Source organism: Carassius auratus, unplaced genomic scaffold (assembly GCF_003368295.1).
Source record: "Carassius auratus strain Wakin unplaced genomic scaffold, ASM336829v1 scaf_tig00024022, whole genome shotgun sequence".
Classification (NCBI taxonomy): Eukaryota; Metazoa; Chordata; class Actinopteri; order Cypriniformes; family Cyprinidae; genus Carassius; species Carassius auratus.
In genome coordinates this window covers 674-21,831 of record NW_020525313.1, presented here as the reverse complement: position 1 = coordinate 21,831, position 21,158 = coordinate 674, and the positions used below count along the sequence as shown (strand labels likewise).

At 35.5% G+C, this 21,158-nt stretch overlaps 1 protein-coding gene and 1 gene segment (V, D, J or C); both read right to left on the bottom strand.

Annotated features, from left to right (window-relative positions):
* Positions 1 to 2,091: 2,091 nt before the first annotated feature.
* On the bottom strand, positions 2,092 to 18,735 carry LOC113078050 (uncharacterized). The gene is given in 25 exon segments (XM_026250326.1): positions 2,092 to 2,458; positions 2,549 to 2,842; positions 3,058 to 3,372; positions 3,449 to 3,775; positions 3,887 to 4,168; positions 4,286 to 4,594; positions 4,700 to 4,987; positions 5,256 to 5,549; positions 5,667 to 5,975; positions 6,081 to 6,368; positions 6,637 to 6,930; positions 8,085 to 8,277; positions 8,279 to 8,394; positions 8,500 to 8,730; positions 8,733 to 8,786; positions 9,055 to 9,331; positions 9,648 to 9,775; positions 10,437 to 10,730; positions 11,888 to 12,196; positions 12,302 to 12,589; positions 12,858 to 13,151; positions 13,269 to 13,577; positions 13,683 to 13,973; positions 14,127 to 14,423; positions 18,652 to 18,735. Coding segments are annotated over 24 exon segments (6,213 nt in total). The 5' UTR covers positions 14,392 to 14,423; positions 18,652 to 18,735; the 3' UTR covers positions 2,092 to 2,294.
* LOC113078051 (Ig mu chain C region membrane-bound form-like) lies at positions 16,497 to 17,792 on the bottom strand. The segment is given in 3 exon segments: positions 16,497 to 17,053; positions 17,228 to 17,533; positions 17,646 to 17,792. Coding segments are annotated over 2 exon segments (624 nt in total).
* Positions 18,736 to 21,158: the final 2,423 nt, after the last annotated feature.

The window sequence follows — 21,158 nt, the reverse complement described above, 5'->3', positions numbered from 1 at the left end:
TGAATAACATGCAGTTATACGTTATACTGATGAAACATGATGAAAATAAACAATGACTGTCACAATAATATGGTTGTATCTCTGCTCTTCATACCATCTTGCGTATTTTTTAAAATAATAAAGTTTAAAATGCAATCTTAATCTATATAGCCTTTATCATTGTTAAGTGCCATGATTCCTGCCTCATTCTGTTTATTGAAACCATGTCATATTACAATAATACGTTATTTCAAAGAATCGACTGATGTTGTGAAGTGAATTTTGACTTAAACATATCATTATACTGCTATATACAGTATATGCCCATATATATATATATATATATATATATATATATATATATATATATATATATATGGATTACAAACCTGGGCAGCAGGTTTGTAATCTTTTCTTGTTTTCATGGTAGCCAATTAGCAATATCTAGGCTAACATGCAAAGCCAGTAAGCCTTACTTAACAATCAGATTCATTCTGCCTATTGTATTACCATGTGGACTCTGATTGGATGGTGGAGAGGTACTCATATTTGTCATGGTTTCATGTATATAATGATCTGTTTAAATGAAGATATCGCCAAATACATTCTCGCTAGTTCTTTTTGAGGTTGAATATATCTCCAAACGAACAGGGACTTTATTAATTTTAGAGTTATTAATTTTTTATATCATTTTTTTTTTATTTTTGACTAGTAATTATTGCAATAGTAACTAGTATCTATTTAAATATTACTAGTAAGCATTCATTAGATGCTAGTACTTATTTTTTAGATACTGGTAATTATTCATTTGATATTAGTACTTATTTAATAGATACTAGGACTTATTCATTATGTATTACGTAGTTCTTATTTATTAGACACTAGTATCTTTTGTAGTTTCCACTAGTAACTATTCTTATCTTACTAGTCAGATCTCCATTTTTACTTGTCTTATTTTATGAATAGTCCAAATGACTACAGTAGTGTTCAATTAAAAAAAATACTAGTAAAATAAAAAAATCATACTAACATTTCAAATAAGAACTAGTATATAATAAATGAGTCTCTATTTAATAGGTACTAGTATCTAATGAATGAATACTATTTTTTAATAAATAAGCACTAGAACCTAATTAATAAGTATTAGTATCTTTTAAATAAGTACTATTTAATTGGTACTAGTATCTAATGAATGAGTACTGGTATCTAGTATCTAATAAATACGTACTAGTATTTAATCAATAAGTACTAGTATCTAATGGACAAGTACTAGTATATATTAATGAGTACTCATGTCTAATAAATAAGTACTATTGCCTATTTAATAGGTACTAGTATCTAATGAATGAGTACTAGTACCTAATAAATTATACTAGTATATAAAGAATAAGCACTAGTACCTAAAAAATAAGCACTAGTAGTTAAAAAATAAGTACTAGTAATGTTAAATTAGATACTAGTGCAGTTTATAGATTACGGCTTGCCATAGCCTGTGTGCAGCACCAACAGTGCTTGAACTAATAACTAATTATGTAAATCTAAATAATCTCAAAAAGAAAAAGAGAAAAAAACCACACACTTACTTTGGCTTTTATATATAAAACACATTGCTATGTATAGACTATTGTTTTAGGCTAACCGAGGCTTGTCATAGAACTTGCATAATATTGCTCTTTTGTTGGTTTTGATTGCTTATATTGTCTTAATTTTAAGTCATTTTGGATAAAAGTATCTGCTAAATTACTAAATGTAATATTCCCATGTTCCATGGAATTTTTTTTTCTTCCATGAAGCAATAACATTGGCCTGGAAACTTAGCCCCTCATCCAAGACTTTCAATCTTAAACTATGAAAATAATCATATGAATGTGAACTTATGTTTCAAACATTAATCATTCTAAACAATTAGTGAAATTAAAATAAAAAATGTATGTGTTTTTTTTTTTCAAAATATTTAAATACTTAAAAAAACATTATTTCAACAATAAAGCTTGACTAAAATTCTGGCTGTGAAAATAGCCATAACAAGACAGAGGAGTTGATTTTTTATTCAAAAACACAAACAACACATCATTTGATAACTGAAAAAAAGGCAAAATAACAAATCTTAGATGTTACATGCACTGCTAATAATAACAACAACAACAACAAAAAAAATGTTTATATATTTTTTTCATTCATATTTAAATGGTCACAAGGCGAAAAGCTGACATTTACCATATAATTTTGCAAAGTTATGTCAACTGAAAGACATAAACAAAACAACAACAACCAAGAAGCAAATTAATCTAGAAAACATAAACACAAAATATTGCTCATGTAAGCCTGACTTTGACCAAAGTCACTGTGCACCCATAGAGAAGAGAAAGGAGGAAGAGGACGAGGAAGGCACAGGCCATGTTCCAGGCCTCTTCAACTGTATCCTGTGTAATAGCTTCAGGTTTGTTCTCATTCAAAAATATAGCCTCTTCAAACAATTCTGTAAAAAGCATAAGAATAAGTTAACATTTTAACTATTAAACTTTTAAACTTTCCTTGATAAAATTGTTTTACTTGAAATCTAGGGTACCTGTTTTCGTTGAGATGTTAGGAGACAGGATACCAGTAACATGAGTGACCTCACATGTGTACACCTCACCAGGTACCCAGTCTGAAGATTGGAGTTCCAGGTGACTTTGGATGCTAAATTTTCCATCAGGGCCTTTTGCAGGGTGAGAGATGCTGCGGGCAGGCATCTCAGTCTTACCTAGCCACCAGGTGATGTTGATGTCAGGTGGGCTGAAACCAAATACCAGGCACACTAGCTCAGGCACACTAGTACCCTGCAGCAGCTCTACAGATGGAGGAGAGCGAATCAACGAGGCTAAAAACAAAAAAAAAATTAAAAGTTAAAAATGTATAATTATATTATTATTTTTTTAATTATACTTTTATAATAATTGTATTTATATAGCTTAAATTGAAACCTTTCTTCACAATGGTATCAAAGATTTCAAAACCAACATGAAAATAATCTCAGCAATTAAATCGAATCAATCCTATTTAAAATATCAGGTCAATTTCTTCCAGTACACCCACCATACAAGTTCTCTACAGTGGCGCTGATTGGATTTTGGGATGACTCATGAGAAACAACACACGAGAACGTGCCATCCTTCCTCTCTGATGCAGGCAGCATCAGGGCACTATGCATTGTAAAACCTCCTGAAGTGTGAGCAGCCACAGGACTGTTAGTGAACTGAGACGCATCTAGTTGCGTCCCATTTAGTTTCCACTGCACAGAGATATCAGACGGGAAGAAACCAGTGATTAAACAAAGAAGGCTGGGATTTTGGAGTCCAGAGAGATCACTATCTGAGGGTCTGAGGATTCTGACAGTGGGTTGTTTGGGGTCTGGGGGCATAAGGCAACAATTAGTTATCAGAAAATACTCCCTGCAATGGCAGTGTTGAGAACTGTGAGTGCTCACCTCGAGTTTTTGAGATGTTCTTCTGATGTGTATATGTTGAGCACAGATGCTTAACCTCACAGGTGAAGAGAGCATATGCATTCCAGTCTCTAACTGAACACTTCAAAATACTTTCTTTGCTTTGAGTCCCATTGTTATGATCTCTAGGCTCTTGTTCATGGCCTTTTGGATTGGGAACCTTACCATTGACTTTCCATTGAATGGAGAACAACTTGACACTCTGACCAACCACCAAACATGTCAAAGTCACAGAGGTGTCAGATCTCACACTACTGAGGGATGGACCCACCAGGTAGACCTCTGCCCGCTGACTGGATGGTGCAATCACTGTTGGACAGTTAACATGTGTTGAAAGGTTAAATTTGCTGACTCAGATATCTGCATCTCAATGCAATGTTAATATAACGAGGGGGTTCCTGTCACATCTGCCATGTTTACCTGTGCAAATACTGGCGCGTTTCTCAGCAGTTGTAGTATTATTTTTAGTTTGACAAGTGATCCCTTGATTCCACTCTTGCTGTGGCACCGATATCTCACTGTATACTTTCACACGTCCATCTTCCATCATTGTGAGGTCTAAATCTCGGCCAGGTTTAACCACTGAATCTGATAGCCACTTGATATTTGGGTTGAATCCTGTCACAGAACACAGCAGCTTCTGTTGGTCTGAACTAGACTGACCAACACTGGGAACAACAGCAAGCTGTATGGTAGGATCGCCTGATGAAAAAAGTGTAAATGTTCAGTGAAGAAAAAATAAAACATCATTAATAAAATCTGATCCATTATATCAATTTCTGCCCCCATAGTTAATGTTGTATTGAAGAAATTCCTCACCAAAAATGTTTCCAGTAGGTTTGGATGTCCAGGATTTGAAGGGCCTTTGAACTTTACAGGTAAAGGTTTTTCCATTCCTCTGGTGCTCTTTAGGTATTGGGAACTGTTTGGTCAAGGACCAAATGTTTTCGGACGGGGCCCAATCCACACAACTTAATACTGAGATATCTATTTGATTTGCCTGGAAGTTGATGCAGACCTCACCAGACGGGAGACCATTTACAACACACTCCAGCACAGGACTGTCTGTCTGCGTTGATTTCACGAAACGCCTCCTGATCACCACTACAGGATCTGTCTTTATATCAGCTGAGGAGCAAAAATACTCTTTATCACATGATATCCTTGTTTAAGAAGCTAAATTGCCATCAAGTTTATTGAGAAATTCAGATCAGTTGAAAATAAATCACTTACCAGTTTGAATTTCATCCTTCACTTCTGGGAAACATGGATGTTTAGCTGTACAAACAACGGTCTTAAGGGTCAACCAATCATCTCTGAACAAAGTCAAGTTGCTCACAGTATTATTGAACTGGTCTCTGTATTCTGTGGTGGCTGTTTTCCTTGCACTATCTGTCAACCATGACACTTTAGTGTTGTCTGGTGCTTCAACAACACAGGTAACTGTGACCTTATTCTCCTGTATAATGTCTCTGAGATGAGATTTCTTCATTTGTATTGAAGGTTTGGACAAAGATTGTGCTGTACAGGGTAAAATAAATAAAGTTAATTTTGTGTTCAACTGAAAATCACATGATGATACTTATACTGTCAAGCAAAAGCATGTTATTAGAAATTTTGAAAAGGATATTGAGAGCAAATTAAACATCTTTGCTGCAGAACTACACCGAAATACTGTCATGTTACAAACCATATCTCATGTCTGAAAATCATCTGGAATTCATTTTTAATTATTAATTCATCTCTGACAGCAGAAGAACTGGGTTCCTGTCATATCTGGCATGTTTACCTGCACAAATACTGGTGCTTTTCTCAGCAATTCTTGCACCAAGTCCGTTATTAATCTCACAGGTGTAAGTGATCCCTTGATTCCACTCTTGCTGTGGCACCGATATCTCACTGTATACTTTCACACGTCCATCTTCCATCATTGTGAGGTCTAAATCTCGGCCAGGTTTAACCACTGAATCTGATAGCCACTTGATATTTGGGTTGAATCCTGTCACAGAACACAGCAGCTTCTGTTGGTCTGAACTAGACTGACCAACACTGGGAACAACAGCAAGCTGTATGGTAGGATCGCCTGATGAAAAAAGTGTAAATGTTCAGTGAAGAAAACATAAAACATCATTAATAAAATCTGATCCTTTATATCAATTTCTGTCCCCATAGTTAATGTTGTATTGAAGAAATTCCTCACCAAAAATGTTTCCAGTAGGTTTGGATGTCCAGGATTTGAAGGGCCTTTGAACTTTACAGGTAAAGGTTTTTCCATTCCTCTGGTGCTCTCTAGGTATTGGGAACTGTTTGGTCAAGGACCAAATGTTTTCGGACGGGGCCCAATCCACACAACTTAATACTGAGATATCTATTTGATTTGCCTGGAAGTTGATGCAGACCTCACCAGACGGGAGACCATTTACAACACACTCCAGCACAGGACTGTCTGTCTGCGTTGATTTCACGAAACGCCTCCTGATCACCACTACAGGATCTGTCTTTATATCAGCTGAGGAGCAAAAATACTCTTTATCAAATGATATCCTTGTTTAAGAAGCTAAATTGCCATCAAGTTTATTGAGAAATTCAGATCAGTTGAAAAGAAATCACTTACCAGTTTGAATTTCAACCTTCACTTCTGGGAAACATGGATGTTTAGCTGTACAAACAACGGTCTTAAGGGTCAACCAATCATTTCTGAACAAAGTCAAGTTGCTCACAGTATTATTGAACTGGTCTCTGTATTCTGTGGTGGCTGTTTTCCTTGCACTATCTGTCAACCATGACACTTTAGTGTTGTCTGGTGCTTCAACAACACAGGTAACTGTGACCTTATTCTCCTGTATAATGTCTCTGAGATGAGATTTCTTCATTTGTATTGAAGGTTTGGACAAAGATTGTGCTGTACAGGGTAAAATAAATAAAGTTAATTTTGTGTTCAACTGAAAATCACATGATGATACTTATACTGTCAAGCAAAAGCATGTTATTAGAAATTTTGAAAAGGATATTGAGAGCAAATTAAACATCTTTGCTGCAGAACTACACCGAAATACTGTCATGTTTCAAACCATATCTCATGTCTGAAAATCATCTGGAATTCATTTTTAATTATTAATTCATCTCTGACAGCAGAAGAACTGGGTTCCTGTCATATCTGGCATGTTTACCTGCACAAATACTGGTGCTTTTCTCAGCAATTCTTGCACCAAGTCCGTTATTAATCTCACAGGTGTAAGTGATCCCTTGATTCCACTCTTGCTGTGGCACCGATATCTCACTGTATACTTTTACACGTCCATCTTCCATCATTGTGAGGTCTAAATCTCGGCCAGGTTTAACCACTGAATCTGATAGCCACTTGATATTTGGGTTGAATCCTGTCACAGAACACAGCAGCTTCTGTTGGTCTGAACTAGACTGACCAACACTGGGAACAACAGCAAGCTGTATGGTAGCATTGCCTGATGAAAAAAGTGTAAATGTTCAGTGAAAAAATTATAAAACATCATTAAAAAAAATTTGATACACAACATCAAATATTGTCCTCAGCAGTGTTGGGGGTAGCGCATTGCAAATAACATGAGTTACTTAATCAGACAACTTTTTCAATTACTAATAAAGTAACGCATTACTTTTTAATTTACAAGAGAACGTCTGAGTTACTATTTCGAATAAGTAATGCCAGTACTCCCTCCATTTATTGATTGAAAGCTCTCCTGTCCCCATGTTGAGAGAAATCAGGAGTAAGATGTTACTTTAGTTCTAGAACAAATGTGAACATGCATTAATTCATCTCACTCACAAAAAATAAAATAAAATCAGATTTAGTTTTCCTCAAAATTAATTAAAACAATTAAAAGCAACTCAGAATATGACTCAAAGCTGCAATAATTAAATATGGTAAGTAATACAAATATCCTTTATGTATATAATCCCATTTTATCAACCAATTTGCTGCTGAGCTTCGATTTTTCAATTCAACCATACTAGAGGTATTCGTGGCCTAGTGGTAAGAGAGTTTGCCTCCTAACCCTAGTGTTGTGGATTCAAGTCTCGGCCTGGCAATACCACGACTTAAGTGCCCTTGAGCAAGGCACCAAACCCACAACTGCTCCTCCGGTGCCACAGCATAAATGACTGCTCCGTGTGTGTGTGTGTTCACTGCTGTGTGGCCACTTTGGATGGGTTAAATGCACGAATTCTGAGTATGGGTCACCCTACTTGGCTGTATGTCACTTCACTAATAAGCAAACATTGCACAAGATTAACTAACATTTGTTATTTTTTATTGCTGAAGAGTGTTGAACTTTCTTCTTCTGCGTTCTACTGTACATTTGTGAATTTACATTTCCTTCAGTAGGCTTTTGGTGTGAAAGGACTTTTACATTAGCCAAAAATAGAGCTTTTAATATTAAAACAAACAAGTAAGCACAGCCCAGATTTCAAAGTAACATAATGCATTAACTTCAATAAAAAATAACTAAGTAACGTAATTAGTTTATTTTTTTTTAGGAGGTAATGCAATATTGTAATGCATTACGTTTAAAAGTAACTTTCCCCAACACTGGTCCCCCAGTAAAGTTAATGAGGTATTGATGAAATCTTCATTCCTCACCAAAAATGTTTCCAGTAGGTTTGGATGTCCAGGATTTGAAGGGCCTTTGAACTTTACAGGTAAAGGTTTTTCCATTCCTCTGGTGCTCTTTAGGTATTGGGAACTGTTTGGTCAAGGACCAAATGTTTTCGGACGGGGCCCAATCCACACAACTTAATACTGAGATATCTATTTGATTTGCCTGGAAGTTGATGGCAGACCTCACCAGACGGGAGACCATTTACAACACACTCCAGCACAGGACTGTCTGTCTGCGTTGATTTCACGAAACGCCTCCTGATCACCACTACAGGATCTGTCTTTATATTAACTGAGGAACAAAAATACTCTTTATTCACATGATATCCTTGTTTAAGAAGCTAAATTGCCATCAAGTTTATGAGAAATTCAGATCAGTTGAAAAGAAATCACTTACCAGTTTGAATTTCATCCTTCACTTCTGGGAAACATGGATGTTTAGCTGTACAAACAACGGTCTTAAGGGTCAACCAATCATTTCTGAACAAAGTCAAGTTGCTCACAGTATTATTGAACTGGTCTCTGTATTCTGTGGTGGCTGTTTTCCTTGCACTATCTGTCAACCATGACACTTTAGTGTTGTCTGGTGCTTCAACAACACAGGTAACTGTGACCTTATTCTCCTGTTAATGTCTCTGAGATGAGATTTCTTCATTTGTATTGAAGGTTTGGACAAAGATTGTGCTGTACAGGGTAAAATAAATAAAGTTAATTTTGTGTTCAACTGAAAATCACATGATGATACTTATACTGTCAAGCAAAAGCATGTTATTAGAAATTTTGAAAAGGATATTGAGAGCAAATTAAACATCTTTGCTGCAGAACTACACCGAAATACTGTCATGTTTTAAACCATATCTCATGTCTGAAAATCATCTGGAATTCATTTTTAATTATTAATTCATCTCTGACAGCAGAAGAACTGGGTTCCTGTCATATCTGGCATGTTTACCTGCACAAATACTGGTGCTTTTCTCAGCAATTCTTGCACCAAGTCCGTTATTAATCTCACAGGTGTAAGTGATCCCTTGATTCCACTCTTGCTGTGGCACCGATATCTCACTGTATACTTTTACACGTCCATCTTCCATCATTGTGAGGTCTAAATCTCGGCCAGGTTTAACCACTGAATCTGATAGCCACTTGATATTTGGGTTGAATCCTGTCACAGAACACAGCAGCTTCTGTTGGTCTGAACTAGACTGACCAACACTGGGAACAACAGCAAGCTGTTATGGTAGCATTGCCTGATGAAAAAAGTGTAAATGTTCAGTGAAGAAAAAATAAAACATCATTAATAAAATCTGATCCATTATATCAATTTCTGCCCCCATAGTTAATGTTGTATTGAAGAAATTCCTCACCAAAAATGTTTCCAGTAGGTTTGGATGTCCAGGATTTGAAGGGCCTTTGAACTTTACAGGTAAAGGTTTTTCCATTCCTCTGGTGCTCTTTAGGTATTGGGAACTGTTTGGTCAAGGACCAAATGTTTTCGGACGGGGCCCAATCCACACAACTTAATACTGAGATATCTATTTGATTTGCCTGGAAGTTGATGCAGACCTCACCAGACGGGAGACCATTTACAACACACTCCAGCAAAGGACTGTCTGTCTGCGTTGATTTCACGAAACGCTTCCTGATCACCACTACAGGATCTGTCTTTATATCAGCTGAGGAGCAAAAATACTCTTTATCACATGATATCCTTGTTTAAGAAGCTAAATTGCCATCAAGTTTATTGAGAAATTCAGATCAGTTGAAAAGAAATCACTTACCAGTTTGAATTTCATCCTTCACTTCTGGGAAACATGGATGTTTAGCTGTACAAACAACGGTCTTAAGGGTCAACCAATCATCTCTGAACAAAGTCAAGTTGCTCACAGTATTATTGAACTGGTCTCTGTATTCTGTGGTGGCTGTTTTCCTTGCACTATCTGTCAACCATGACACTTTAGTGTTGTCTGGTGCTTCAACAACACAGGTAACTGTGACCTTATTCTCCTGTATAATGTCTCTGAGATGAGATTTCTTCATTTGTATTGAAGGTTTGGACAAAGATTGTGCTGTACAGGGTAAAATAAATAAAGTTAATTTTGTGTTCAACTGAAAATCACATGATGATACTTATACTGTCAAGCAAAAGCATGTTATTAGAAATTTTGAAAAGGATATTGAGAGCAAATTAAACATCTTTGCTGCAGAACTACACCGAAATACTGTCATGTTTCAAACCATATCTCATGTCTGAAAATCATCTGGAATTCATTTTTAATTATTAATTCATCTCTGACAGCAGAAGAACTGGGTTCCTGTCATATCTGGCATGTTTACCTGCACAAAGACTGGTGCTTTTCTCAGCAATTCTTGCACCAAGTCCGTTATTAATCTCACAGGTGTAAGTGATCCCTTGATTCCACTCTTGCTGTGGCACCGATATCTCACTGTATACTTTTACACGTCCATCTTCCATCATTGTGAGGTCTAAATCTCGGCCAGGTTTAACCACTGAATCTGATAGCCACTTGATATTTGGGTTGAATCCTGTCACAGAACACAGCAGCTTCTGTTGGTCTGAACTAGACTGACCAACACTGGGAACAACAGCAAGCTGTATGGTAGCATTGCCTGATGAAAAAAGTGTAAATGTTCAGTGAAAAAATTATAAAACATCATTAAAAAAATTTGATACACAACATCAAATATTGTCCTCAGCAGTGTTGGGGGTAGCGCATTGCAAATAACATGAGTTACTTAATCAGACAACTTTTTCAATTACTAATAAAGTAACGCATTACTTTTTAATTTACAAGAGAACGTCTGAGTTACTATTTCGAATAAGTAATGCCAGTACTCCCTCCATTTATTGATTGAAAGCTCTCCTGTCCCCATGTTGAGAGAAATCAGGAGTAAGATGTTACTTTAGTTCTAGAACAAATGTGAACATGCATTAATTCATCTCACTCACAAAAAATAAAATAAAATCAGATTTAGTTTTCCTCAAAATTAATTAAAACAATTAAAAGCAACTCAGAATATGACTCAAAGCTGCAATAATTAAATATGGTAAGTAATACAAATATCCTTTATGTATATAATCCCATTTTATCAACCAATTTGCTGCTGAGCTTCGATTTTTCAATTCAACCATACTAGAGGTATTCGTGGCCTAGTGGTTAGAGAGTTTGCCTCCTAACCCTAGTGTTGTGGATTCAAGTCTCGGTCTGGCAATACCACGACTTAAGTGCCCTTGAGCAAGGCACCAAACCCACAACTGCTCCTCCGGTGCCACAGCATAAATGACTGCTCCGTGTGTGTGTGTGTTCACTGCTGTGTGGCCACTTTGGATGGGTTAAATGCACGAATTCTGAGTATGGGTCACCCTACTTGGCTGTATGTCACTTCACTAATAAGCAAACATTGCACAAGATTAACTAACATTTGTTATTTTTTATTGCTGAAGAGTGTTGAACTTTCTTCTTCTGCGTTCTACTGTAATACATTTGTGAATTTACATTTCCTTCAGTAGGCTTTTGGTGTGAAAGGACTTTTACATTAGCCAAAAATAGAGCTTTTAATATTAAAACAAACAAGTAAGCACAGCCCAGATTTCAAAAGTAACATAATGCATTAACTTCAATAAAAAATAACTAAGTAACGTAATTAGTTTATTTTTTTTTTAGGAGGTAATGCAATATTGTAATGCATTACTTTTAAAAGTAACTTTCCCCAACACTGGTCCCCAGTAAAGTTAATGAGGTATTGATGAAATCTTCATTCCTCACCAAAAATGTTTCCAGTAGGTTTGGATGTCCAGGATTTGAAGGGCCTTTGAACTTTACAGGTAAAGGTTTTTCCATTCCTCTGGTGCTCTTTAGGTATTGGGAACTGTTTGGTCAAGGACCAAATGTTTTCGGACGGGGCCCAATCCACACAACTTAATACTGAGATATCTATTTGATTTGCCTGGAAGTTGATGCAGACCTCACCAGACGGGAGACCATTTACAACACACTCCAGCACAGGACTGTCTGTCTGCGTTGATTTCACGAAACGCCTCCTGATCACCACTACAGGATCTGTCTTTATATTAACTGAGGAACAAAAATACTCTTTATCACATGATATCCTTGTTTAAGAAGCTAAATTGCCATCAAGTTTATTGAGAAATTCAGATCAGTTGAAAAGAAATCACTTACCAGTTTGAATTTCATCCTTCACTTCTGGGAAACATGGATGTTTAGCTGTACAAACAACGGTCTTAAGGGTCAACCAATCATTTCTGAACAAAGTCAAGTTGCTCACAGTATTATTGAACTGGTCTCTGTATTCTGTGGTGGCTGTTTTCCTTGCACTATCTGTCAACCATGACACTTTAGTGTTGTCTGGTGCTTCAACAACACAGGTAACTGTGACCTTATTCTCCTGTATAATGTCTCTGAGATGAGATTTCTTCATTTGTATTGAAGGTTTGGACAAAGATTGTGCTGTACAGGGTAAAATAAATAAAGTTAATTTTGTGTTCAACTGAAAATCACATGATGATACTTATACTGTCAAGCAAAAGCATGTTATTAGAAATTTTGAAAAGGATATTGAGAGCAAATTAAACATCTTTGCTGCAGAACTACACCGAAATACTGTCATGTTACAAACCATATCTCATGTCTGAAAATCATCTGGAATTAATTTTTAATTATTAATTCATCTCTGACAGCAGAAGAACTGGGTTCCTGTCATATCTGGCATGTTTACCTGCACAAATACTGGTGTTTTTCTCAGCACTTCTTTCACCGAGTCCGTTATTAATCTCACAGGTGTAAGTGATCCCTTGATTCCACTCTTGCCGTGGCACTGATATCTCACTGTATACTTTCACACGTCCATCTTCCATCATTGTGAGGTCTAAATCTCGGCCAGGTTTAACCACTGAATCTGATAGCCACTTGATATTTGGGTTGAATCCTGTCACAGAACACAGCAGCTTCTGTTGGTCTGAACTAGACTGACCAACACTGGGAACAACAGCAAGCTGTATGGTAGGATCGCCTGATGAAAAAAGTGTAAATGTTCAGTGAAGAAAACATAAAACATCATTAATAAAACCTGATCCTTTATATCAATTTCTGTCCCCATAGTTAATGTTGTATTGAAGAAATTCCTCACCAAAAATGTTTCCAGTAGGTTTGGATGTCCAGGATTTGAAGGGCCTTTGAACTTTACAGGTAAAGGTTTTTCCATTCCTCTGGTGCTCTTTAGGTATTGGGAACTGTTTGGTCAAGGACCAAATGTTTTCGGACAGGGCCCAATCCACACAACTTAATACTGAGATATCTATTTGATTTGCCTGGAAGTTGATGCAGACCTCACCAGACGGGAGACCATTTACAACACACTCCAGCACAGGACTGTCTGTCTGCGTTGATTTCACGAAACGCCTCCTGATCACCACTACAGGATCTGTCTTTATATTAACTGAGGAACAAAAATACTCTTTATCACATGATATCCTTGTTTAAGAAGCTAAATTGCCATCAAGTTTATTGAGAAATTCAGATCAGTTGAAAAGAAATCACTTACCAGTTTGAATTTCATCCTTCACTTCTGGGAAACATGGATGTTTAGCTGTACAAACAACGGCGGTCTTAAGGGTCAACCAATCATTTCTGGACAAAGTCAAGTTGCTCACAATATTATTGAATTGGTCTCTGTATTCTGTGGTGGCTGTTTTCCTTACACTATCTGTCAACCATGACACTTTAGTGTTGTCTGGTGTTTCAACAACACAGGAAACTGTGACCTTATTCTCAAGTATAATGTCTCTGAGATGAGATTTCTTCATTTGGATTGAAGGTTTGGACAAAGGCTTGGCTGTATAGGTGTAATAAATAAAGTTATTTTTACATTCAGCCAATAATCACATGTAATTATCCTAATACAATAATAATACTTTCAAACATTTCAATGAGCAAGATATTAGGTTTTGAAAGTTGTTCATTATTTTCTTCATTATGCTCAACTTACCCATGCACATGTCATATTCTTTCTTGAATTCTTCAGAGTTGTGGGTGGCTTTACAAGCGTACCTTTTGTCTTCATATTGGGCACTGATGGATAACTGACTTATGAAAGTGTACTTTTTCTCGCCTTTATCAGTGTTCTGAAACTTCTTATCAATTTGACCTTTGACATGATTATCACCCTCAAACCAATTTACCGTAATTTTCTCTGGGAAATAATCAAGCAGCTGGCACTCCAACACAATCCTGTCACCCTCCTTTCTACTCATCAGAGCAATAGTAGGCTTATTGACACGTATTGCTATTAAAATAGAGACAAAAATCAATTAACTTAGGCAGTGTGGTATAAACAAAGGCAACAAAGTTTATGAAAATGCTTATTCGATACATTCATATGCAAATTATGCAAATTAATGCTGTTGGTGTTTCAGTGTGGTGATTATTTATATCATGGGAGTTTTTAAATGTTGCAGATACTGAAAACAAAGATGGACAGAAGAGGAAATCAGAATCATGCTTCAGTGAACATAGCAAATAGCAGATGGAAACGTTAAGTAACAGTCAAGCTAAAATAGCCACCGAAAGCAGAACTGAAAACCACCTGCATCTCTGAGATGTGGTTGAGAACATCTGCACAGGAAAGACATCTGGCCATTTACATAAAACAACTTGCTTGTTATGCAATTTATGTTTTAATATACATTGGAGCATGAAATATTACACTCTCAAGTATTAACAAAATATTATCTCACAAAGAACAAAGCCTTGCAGATCTAGATAAAATTAAGCTTTGGGTTTAAGAAAATTATGTGTAAGTTATTACATTTAGAAAATAGGGACACATTTAAAAAAACTTATTTGGATGAATAAATGTTACTCCTTATGTAGTTTAAATAAACGTGTTCAGAGCACCATTAGAGTTGATAATTCAAATCAGTTTCTCCTTGTGATGACATTTTATAAACTTGAGGGGGAAAAAAATACAAGAACAATCAAATAGTTTCCTTCTTTTATTAAAGTAAAATGGAAAAACAAACAAACATCACAATCACGTATTTACAATAATGAAAAAAGAAAAGCAATGTTTTTCTGAAAGATCTTGCACATCCTTAAAGGAATCATTTCACCTGAAAGCATAAGTTGACACCAATTAGAGACAGAAAAATTAATTCTGTTTAACATGCATACAATATGTTAAATGTATGTCAAAGTTAAATATATGAAACCAAGGGTAACTTTGTTGTATCATCTCTCCCAAAACGACTAAATCACTGGCACAAAATTAAAATGCTCCTATAAAATCTAGTCTCGTGTTTATCCTTAATTAAAAATCAGCTATAAATAAAACAAAAAATGTATACCTTAACAAAAGTAGCCCCAATGCTGTAGAACAAGGTGATGAGGAACAGGAAAACAAAGGTTACAGCGGTGTTTGCAATGCCACTATCATCTGTATCAATGGCTTCGTACTGGAGATGCTCTATCCACACAATCAATGCTGCAGGAACAGACAAGAACACATCTGAATGACTGTGAACAGGACAACAATGCCACTGTCCAGCCAAAAAAAAAAAAAGTTATCTTACAATTATAATGTTTCAATCACTTCACCTGCCCATCGTCATATAAAATTAGACAAGTGTGCTGAAGGCAGGGATATTCAGCTAAATTAAACCAATTAGAATATTGTGGCAGAGAAAGAACCTTGATTAAATTATACTGTTTTTAAAATGTTAAGATTTTCATCTGTTTCATCTGGTTAATTATGTAGCACATTTACTACATAACTAAACACAACAGAAATATTAGCAAAGAAAGGTGACCCTGATAACCTCAAATGGGTCAGCTGAATGTGTCTTGGCATGCTGTAGACGAACTCATGTGGCTTTGAATTATCAGTCTCTAATAACTGAAATGGAAAGCATAAAGTTGTTCTATGTGATTATATCAAACAGTACAAATGACATACAATATGCACACACACACACACACACACACACACACACACTGACATTATAAAGCATTTTATGTGCCAGTTGATGGTATAACTTTAATGACATGTAGTCTTTTTTAGTTGAAAAGTTATATATTTAGATTTTATTTTTTAAATATTTCATAAAAAATATGTTTATTTATTGGTATTTCTTAATTACTTTCTAAATTGTTTTAATTATAATATATATATTTTATATTTTTTATCTTAAGTTTCATCTTTTAATTTGAACACATTTTGTCATTCAATAAATATACATGCATTTTTTTATGCAATTTATGTTTTGTTATTCTATGATGTTTGTTATCTATAATGCTCACATAAGCTGTAACAGAGAAATACAATAAACAAGTATAATAACAGAAATTAAATGCACAGGAATTATGCTTTGTTTCTTTTTTATTAGTATTTTCCTAAATGTAATATGCAAGAAAGTATCTCAAAGAAGCAAGAAGCAACAAACATTAAAGACCAACACAATTACAAATATGGACATGCAACTCAAAAACAAAAAGAAAACACTTAACAGGCATAACAGGAAGACATCACATACACAATGCTTTAGGGCATGCAAGATGCAGGGGTATTCATACTTAGATTAATTACACCTGCCTTATCAATGTTATCAATAATAGATCTCGTCAGTACGCGCATTTTTTCATCAATGCCTTCGTGATACACGACACAACTGAACACTGTACCATTCTTCCACTTGGAATCATTAACTGTTAGCTGACTGTAGACTGAGAAGGTTTGATCTTTCTGAATTGGCAGGCTAGTGCTGTATTTAGAAGTCACAGGTTCATCATCAGCAAGCCAAGACACAAACACCTCTTTGGGGTAGAAGTCCTTCACATAACATGTCAGGGTCATCGGTTCACCCGGCTTGTGCTCTGGGGGTGCTAATACGAAAACAGTGGGTTTCTTGGGGTTTTTACCTAGTAATACAAGATCACAGTTAAGACCAGAATGAGTCATGAGTGGTTTCCTTATATTTTTTGTTGTTGTCAAACTCTATATTAACGTCAGTTGTAATGAGTTATGGTATAAATCAAAAGAACTCTTGAAAACATGATCTGCATGATGTTTTACAAAAATAAAAAAACCCATACCATTTTCTCTGACGAACTTGGTCGACTTGGGAGCTGCTAGCTCGTTGTGCTCAACGGTGCAGGTAAATTCAGTGCCGTTGCTCCATTCTTCATAGCCTATTGGGGCATCAAGTTCCACATATTTGTAGGTGCCCTTTACTTCTGTCTCGGCGATGTTGTTCTTATCAGCTGTTATTGTTATTTTGGCAAATCCTGTATTTTCTGCTAAAGCTTTGCACTTCAGCACTCCTGTTCTATTTTTCAGCATGGCTTCAAGGGAGGGAGGCACTATTTGAACATCAATATCGCTGCAATCTTGAATAGGAGCTGGGTACAAAAAACAGACAGATTTGGGTAACATAGACATAATATGAATAAAAAAAAAAAATAGAAACATTTATACTTTCAAAACATTCACAGTTGTCAAGAGAAAACATACCTGCATATTCGGCTCTATTTCTTCATTTCCCGCCTTGTGCACGAACTTACACTTAACTTTGCTCTCTGATTTCTTCCACTCTTCGGCTTTGATTTGCAAAATGCTCGTGGCACTATATTCGTTACTGAGCCATTCTTCTCACTTTTTTCATATTTGTCTATCACATGTGTCACCTTCTGACCATTCAGAGACCACTCAAACGTGTATTTGTTAGGCGAAAACCGTCGGGCTAAACACATGAAAGGTTGCTGTTTCATTTTCTAACTCCGTTTTTGTAGGTACTGTTAAGTACACGGTTGCACGTTGATCTGGAGTTGGGGCTGGCAACATACAGGAGAAAGCAGAGGGGACATGAAAAGCAAAGAAATAGTGCAACATAACTTTTAAAGCAAGCCGATAAGATGCACTTGTGGTTGAGTTTGAACGTCAGTGTTAAATGTTGTATAATTATATTTTATGAATAATATATTAATATTAATAATTGATATATATATATATATTTATATATATATATATATTATATATATATATATATATATATATATATATATATATATATATATATATATATATGTATATAATCGCTTTCTCTTCTCCTCTTTAGGTTTATTCAGCAGGGAAACTTCTCATATTTAATTGTATTACCTTAGGTATTTCTGAAAGCCTAGGTGCATTTAATTGATTAAAGAAATTGCGTAACCCAAAATGTGTTTTTCTGTTCTAGCTTTTTTAGACAAGCTATATTTGTGGCCCTGCTGTTCTCAGCTGGTGTAAACATTGACTGACATCAGACTTTGATATAGGACAACTGCTTGACATAACGGCAGGTTCACTGGTTAAACCAAAGAGTGTGCTAAAATTTCCAATCAAACTTCAGCCTCCACAAAGACACAACAACATATCTTAATCCAACAGCAAGATAGCCTAGACAGACACATTAAGTAGCTAATGTAAAATGTTAGACATTAAAATAATAATAAAATAATAATAATAAACATTTACTTACATGGTGCAGTAATATCAGATACTAATTTTCCGTTAGAATTTGAAGCTTCGCACTTGTATGGTTTTTTGGGATCCAAATCGCTTTTTTTTTACCCGAATATGGCTGATTTTGGTGTATTGTCCACCACTCCCGAATGCTGGATACTGCACAAAATCACTCAGCTCCTTCTGAGTTTTTATCCGTCCATTTAAAAGTAAGCGAGTCCTCAGGTGCGAAACCTCTTGCCATGCAGCCAACGGTGACATACCCAGAAGAATCAGGAGTACACTGGGACATGGCGAAGATTGACTTTGGTGCAGATGATTGAGCTGTAGAGACAATACATCGTTCTCAGACAATATACATATGAACACTATTAGACCTATGAGACAGCTAGACTATTTCAAATGAATGACTGCAAGGATGGATTAAATTAATAAAATATAACAAATATACAATTGGATAAAAAATAAAACAAAACAAAACGATGGCGATTAACTGGATTTAAGCAAGAAGAAAGACATCGCTATCGAAGACTTTGCTTCGATGTCCCGATCATCCTGTGGCTTTGCAGATCATCTGATAATATGTCGTGGCGCACTAGTGCCGCACGGTTCGGTTGGGCTCGGGCGCGGTGCGCATGCAGTGTGCGCGCTAATCGCCCGGAGCGCGGAACATATGCTATTTTGTGTCTTCTGTCATCATTACGACCGAATATAATCGCGCTCGGACTCGGTTCAAGGCAACCGTACCTAGTGTGAGTACACGCTTAGTATGTAAGGCTACTACATGGATATTAAATATTGATTGGAATTTTGGAGGTCAGAGAGCACAGATTGAGAGCACAAACAGTTGTTAGTGATGCTGAGTGCTTGATTGACCAAATAGAATCCTATTATAATCGTATTATAAAATATCTCGTTGAGTCGCATAATAAAACACAAAATCTTTGTGGGATTAGGTGATTTTTTTTTTTTTTTTTTTTTTTTGGATGCTGTAATAAATAAAGTGTTATAGACTATATCTAAACTCATTTATTACTGAAAATTTTGACTGCATGATTACTTTTCAGTTCGTTTCTAATGAATCAGTTCACATAACGTACGCAGTGTGTATGTTAAAGCAAACAAATATAACACTTTAGTATAGTAAACAATTCTCACTGTTAACTAGTTGTTTATTATCATGCCAATTATTAACATATTGGCCATTTATTAGTAGTCGACTTGTAAAGCATATATTCTGCATGATGATATTACATTCTCTTAACCCGACCCAATACCCAGCCTTGACAACTATCATACTAACTATTAATAAGCAGAAAATTTATGAGTATAGTTAAAGCACAAGTCGTAGTAAATAGTGGTAACACTTTAGAATATGGAACACTTAATTTGCAATTAACTACGACTTTTCCTCAATAAATTTGCTTTCCTTCAATACATTCAGTAAGGTAGTTGTTGAATTTAGATACTGGGTAGGAATGAATAAGGTCATGTAGAATAAGGCATTAACACATGCTTAATTAGTACTAATAAATGGCTAATAATATTCTAGTTATATGCATGCTAATAATTTAAGAGACCCTAAAATAAAGTGTTACCTTGAGGTTTTGTAAATAGCGAGAACTGAACCTTAAAATGGCTCATACGAACAAATGAAAAACAACCCCAACATTCGAGAATTAATTAATTATATATTATATATATATATATATATATATATATATATATATATATACTATATATATATATATATACACACATTGAATTAGGAATAATTTGGAAAAGGATAATAAGCCTAAATCAATTAGTCATTATTTATTAAATAACTGTTGGGTATTGATCTAAGACCTAGGCTACGCCGATAATTTGCTTAGGCTGTATATTTATTTAGAACTGAATTTTTATTTAGAAATTGTATTGTCTTAGTAATAGAGGAATTCGATTTTTTATTTTAAAATATAACAAGTATTGGCCATAGCAGTGGAAAAGCTTAACGCACGAGACACGCTGCAGTCTAGTTACTAAGTTCTATATAGCTGTTTTCAGCTTATAATAGTTGCACAAATTGACAACGCTTGCAATAAGAATCAACAGTTAAAGCAGTCGTTTAACAATGCTGTTATTGACTTTTGTTCGTTTTTTAGTAGCTATACAAAGAAACATTATAAATGTATGTAGCCATAGTCTTAACATTTTCTAATGGAATGACATTCATTTGACAACAATCAATTTGAAAACTCTTAAGATATAATAAGAAAACTACACGTTACATTCTGTCTTATTTTACGATAGGCTACAACTTTCCTGGCAATTAATAATAAAATCTTACTGTTTGTAACGGTGACTTTGGTGCCGCTTCCCCAGTAGTCGAAAGCCCAGTTACACGATATTCGTTTAATGTTACAGCGCAGTATAAAAATGCAACTCAAAAATACCCATGATCTGTTAAATGACCTGCAGCCGATTAGTTGTTTTATCTGAATGCGTGTAGGCTACACATCAAAACATGTCAAATGTAATTAG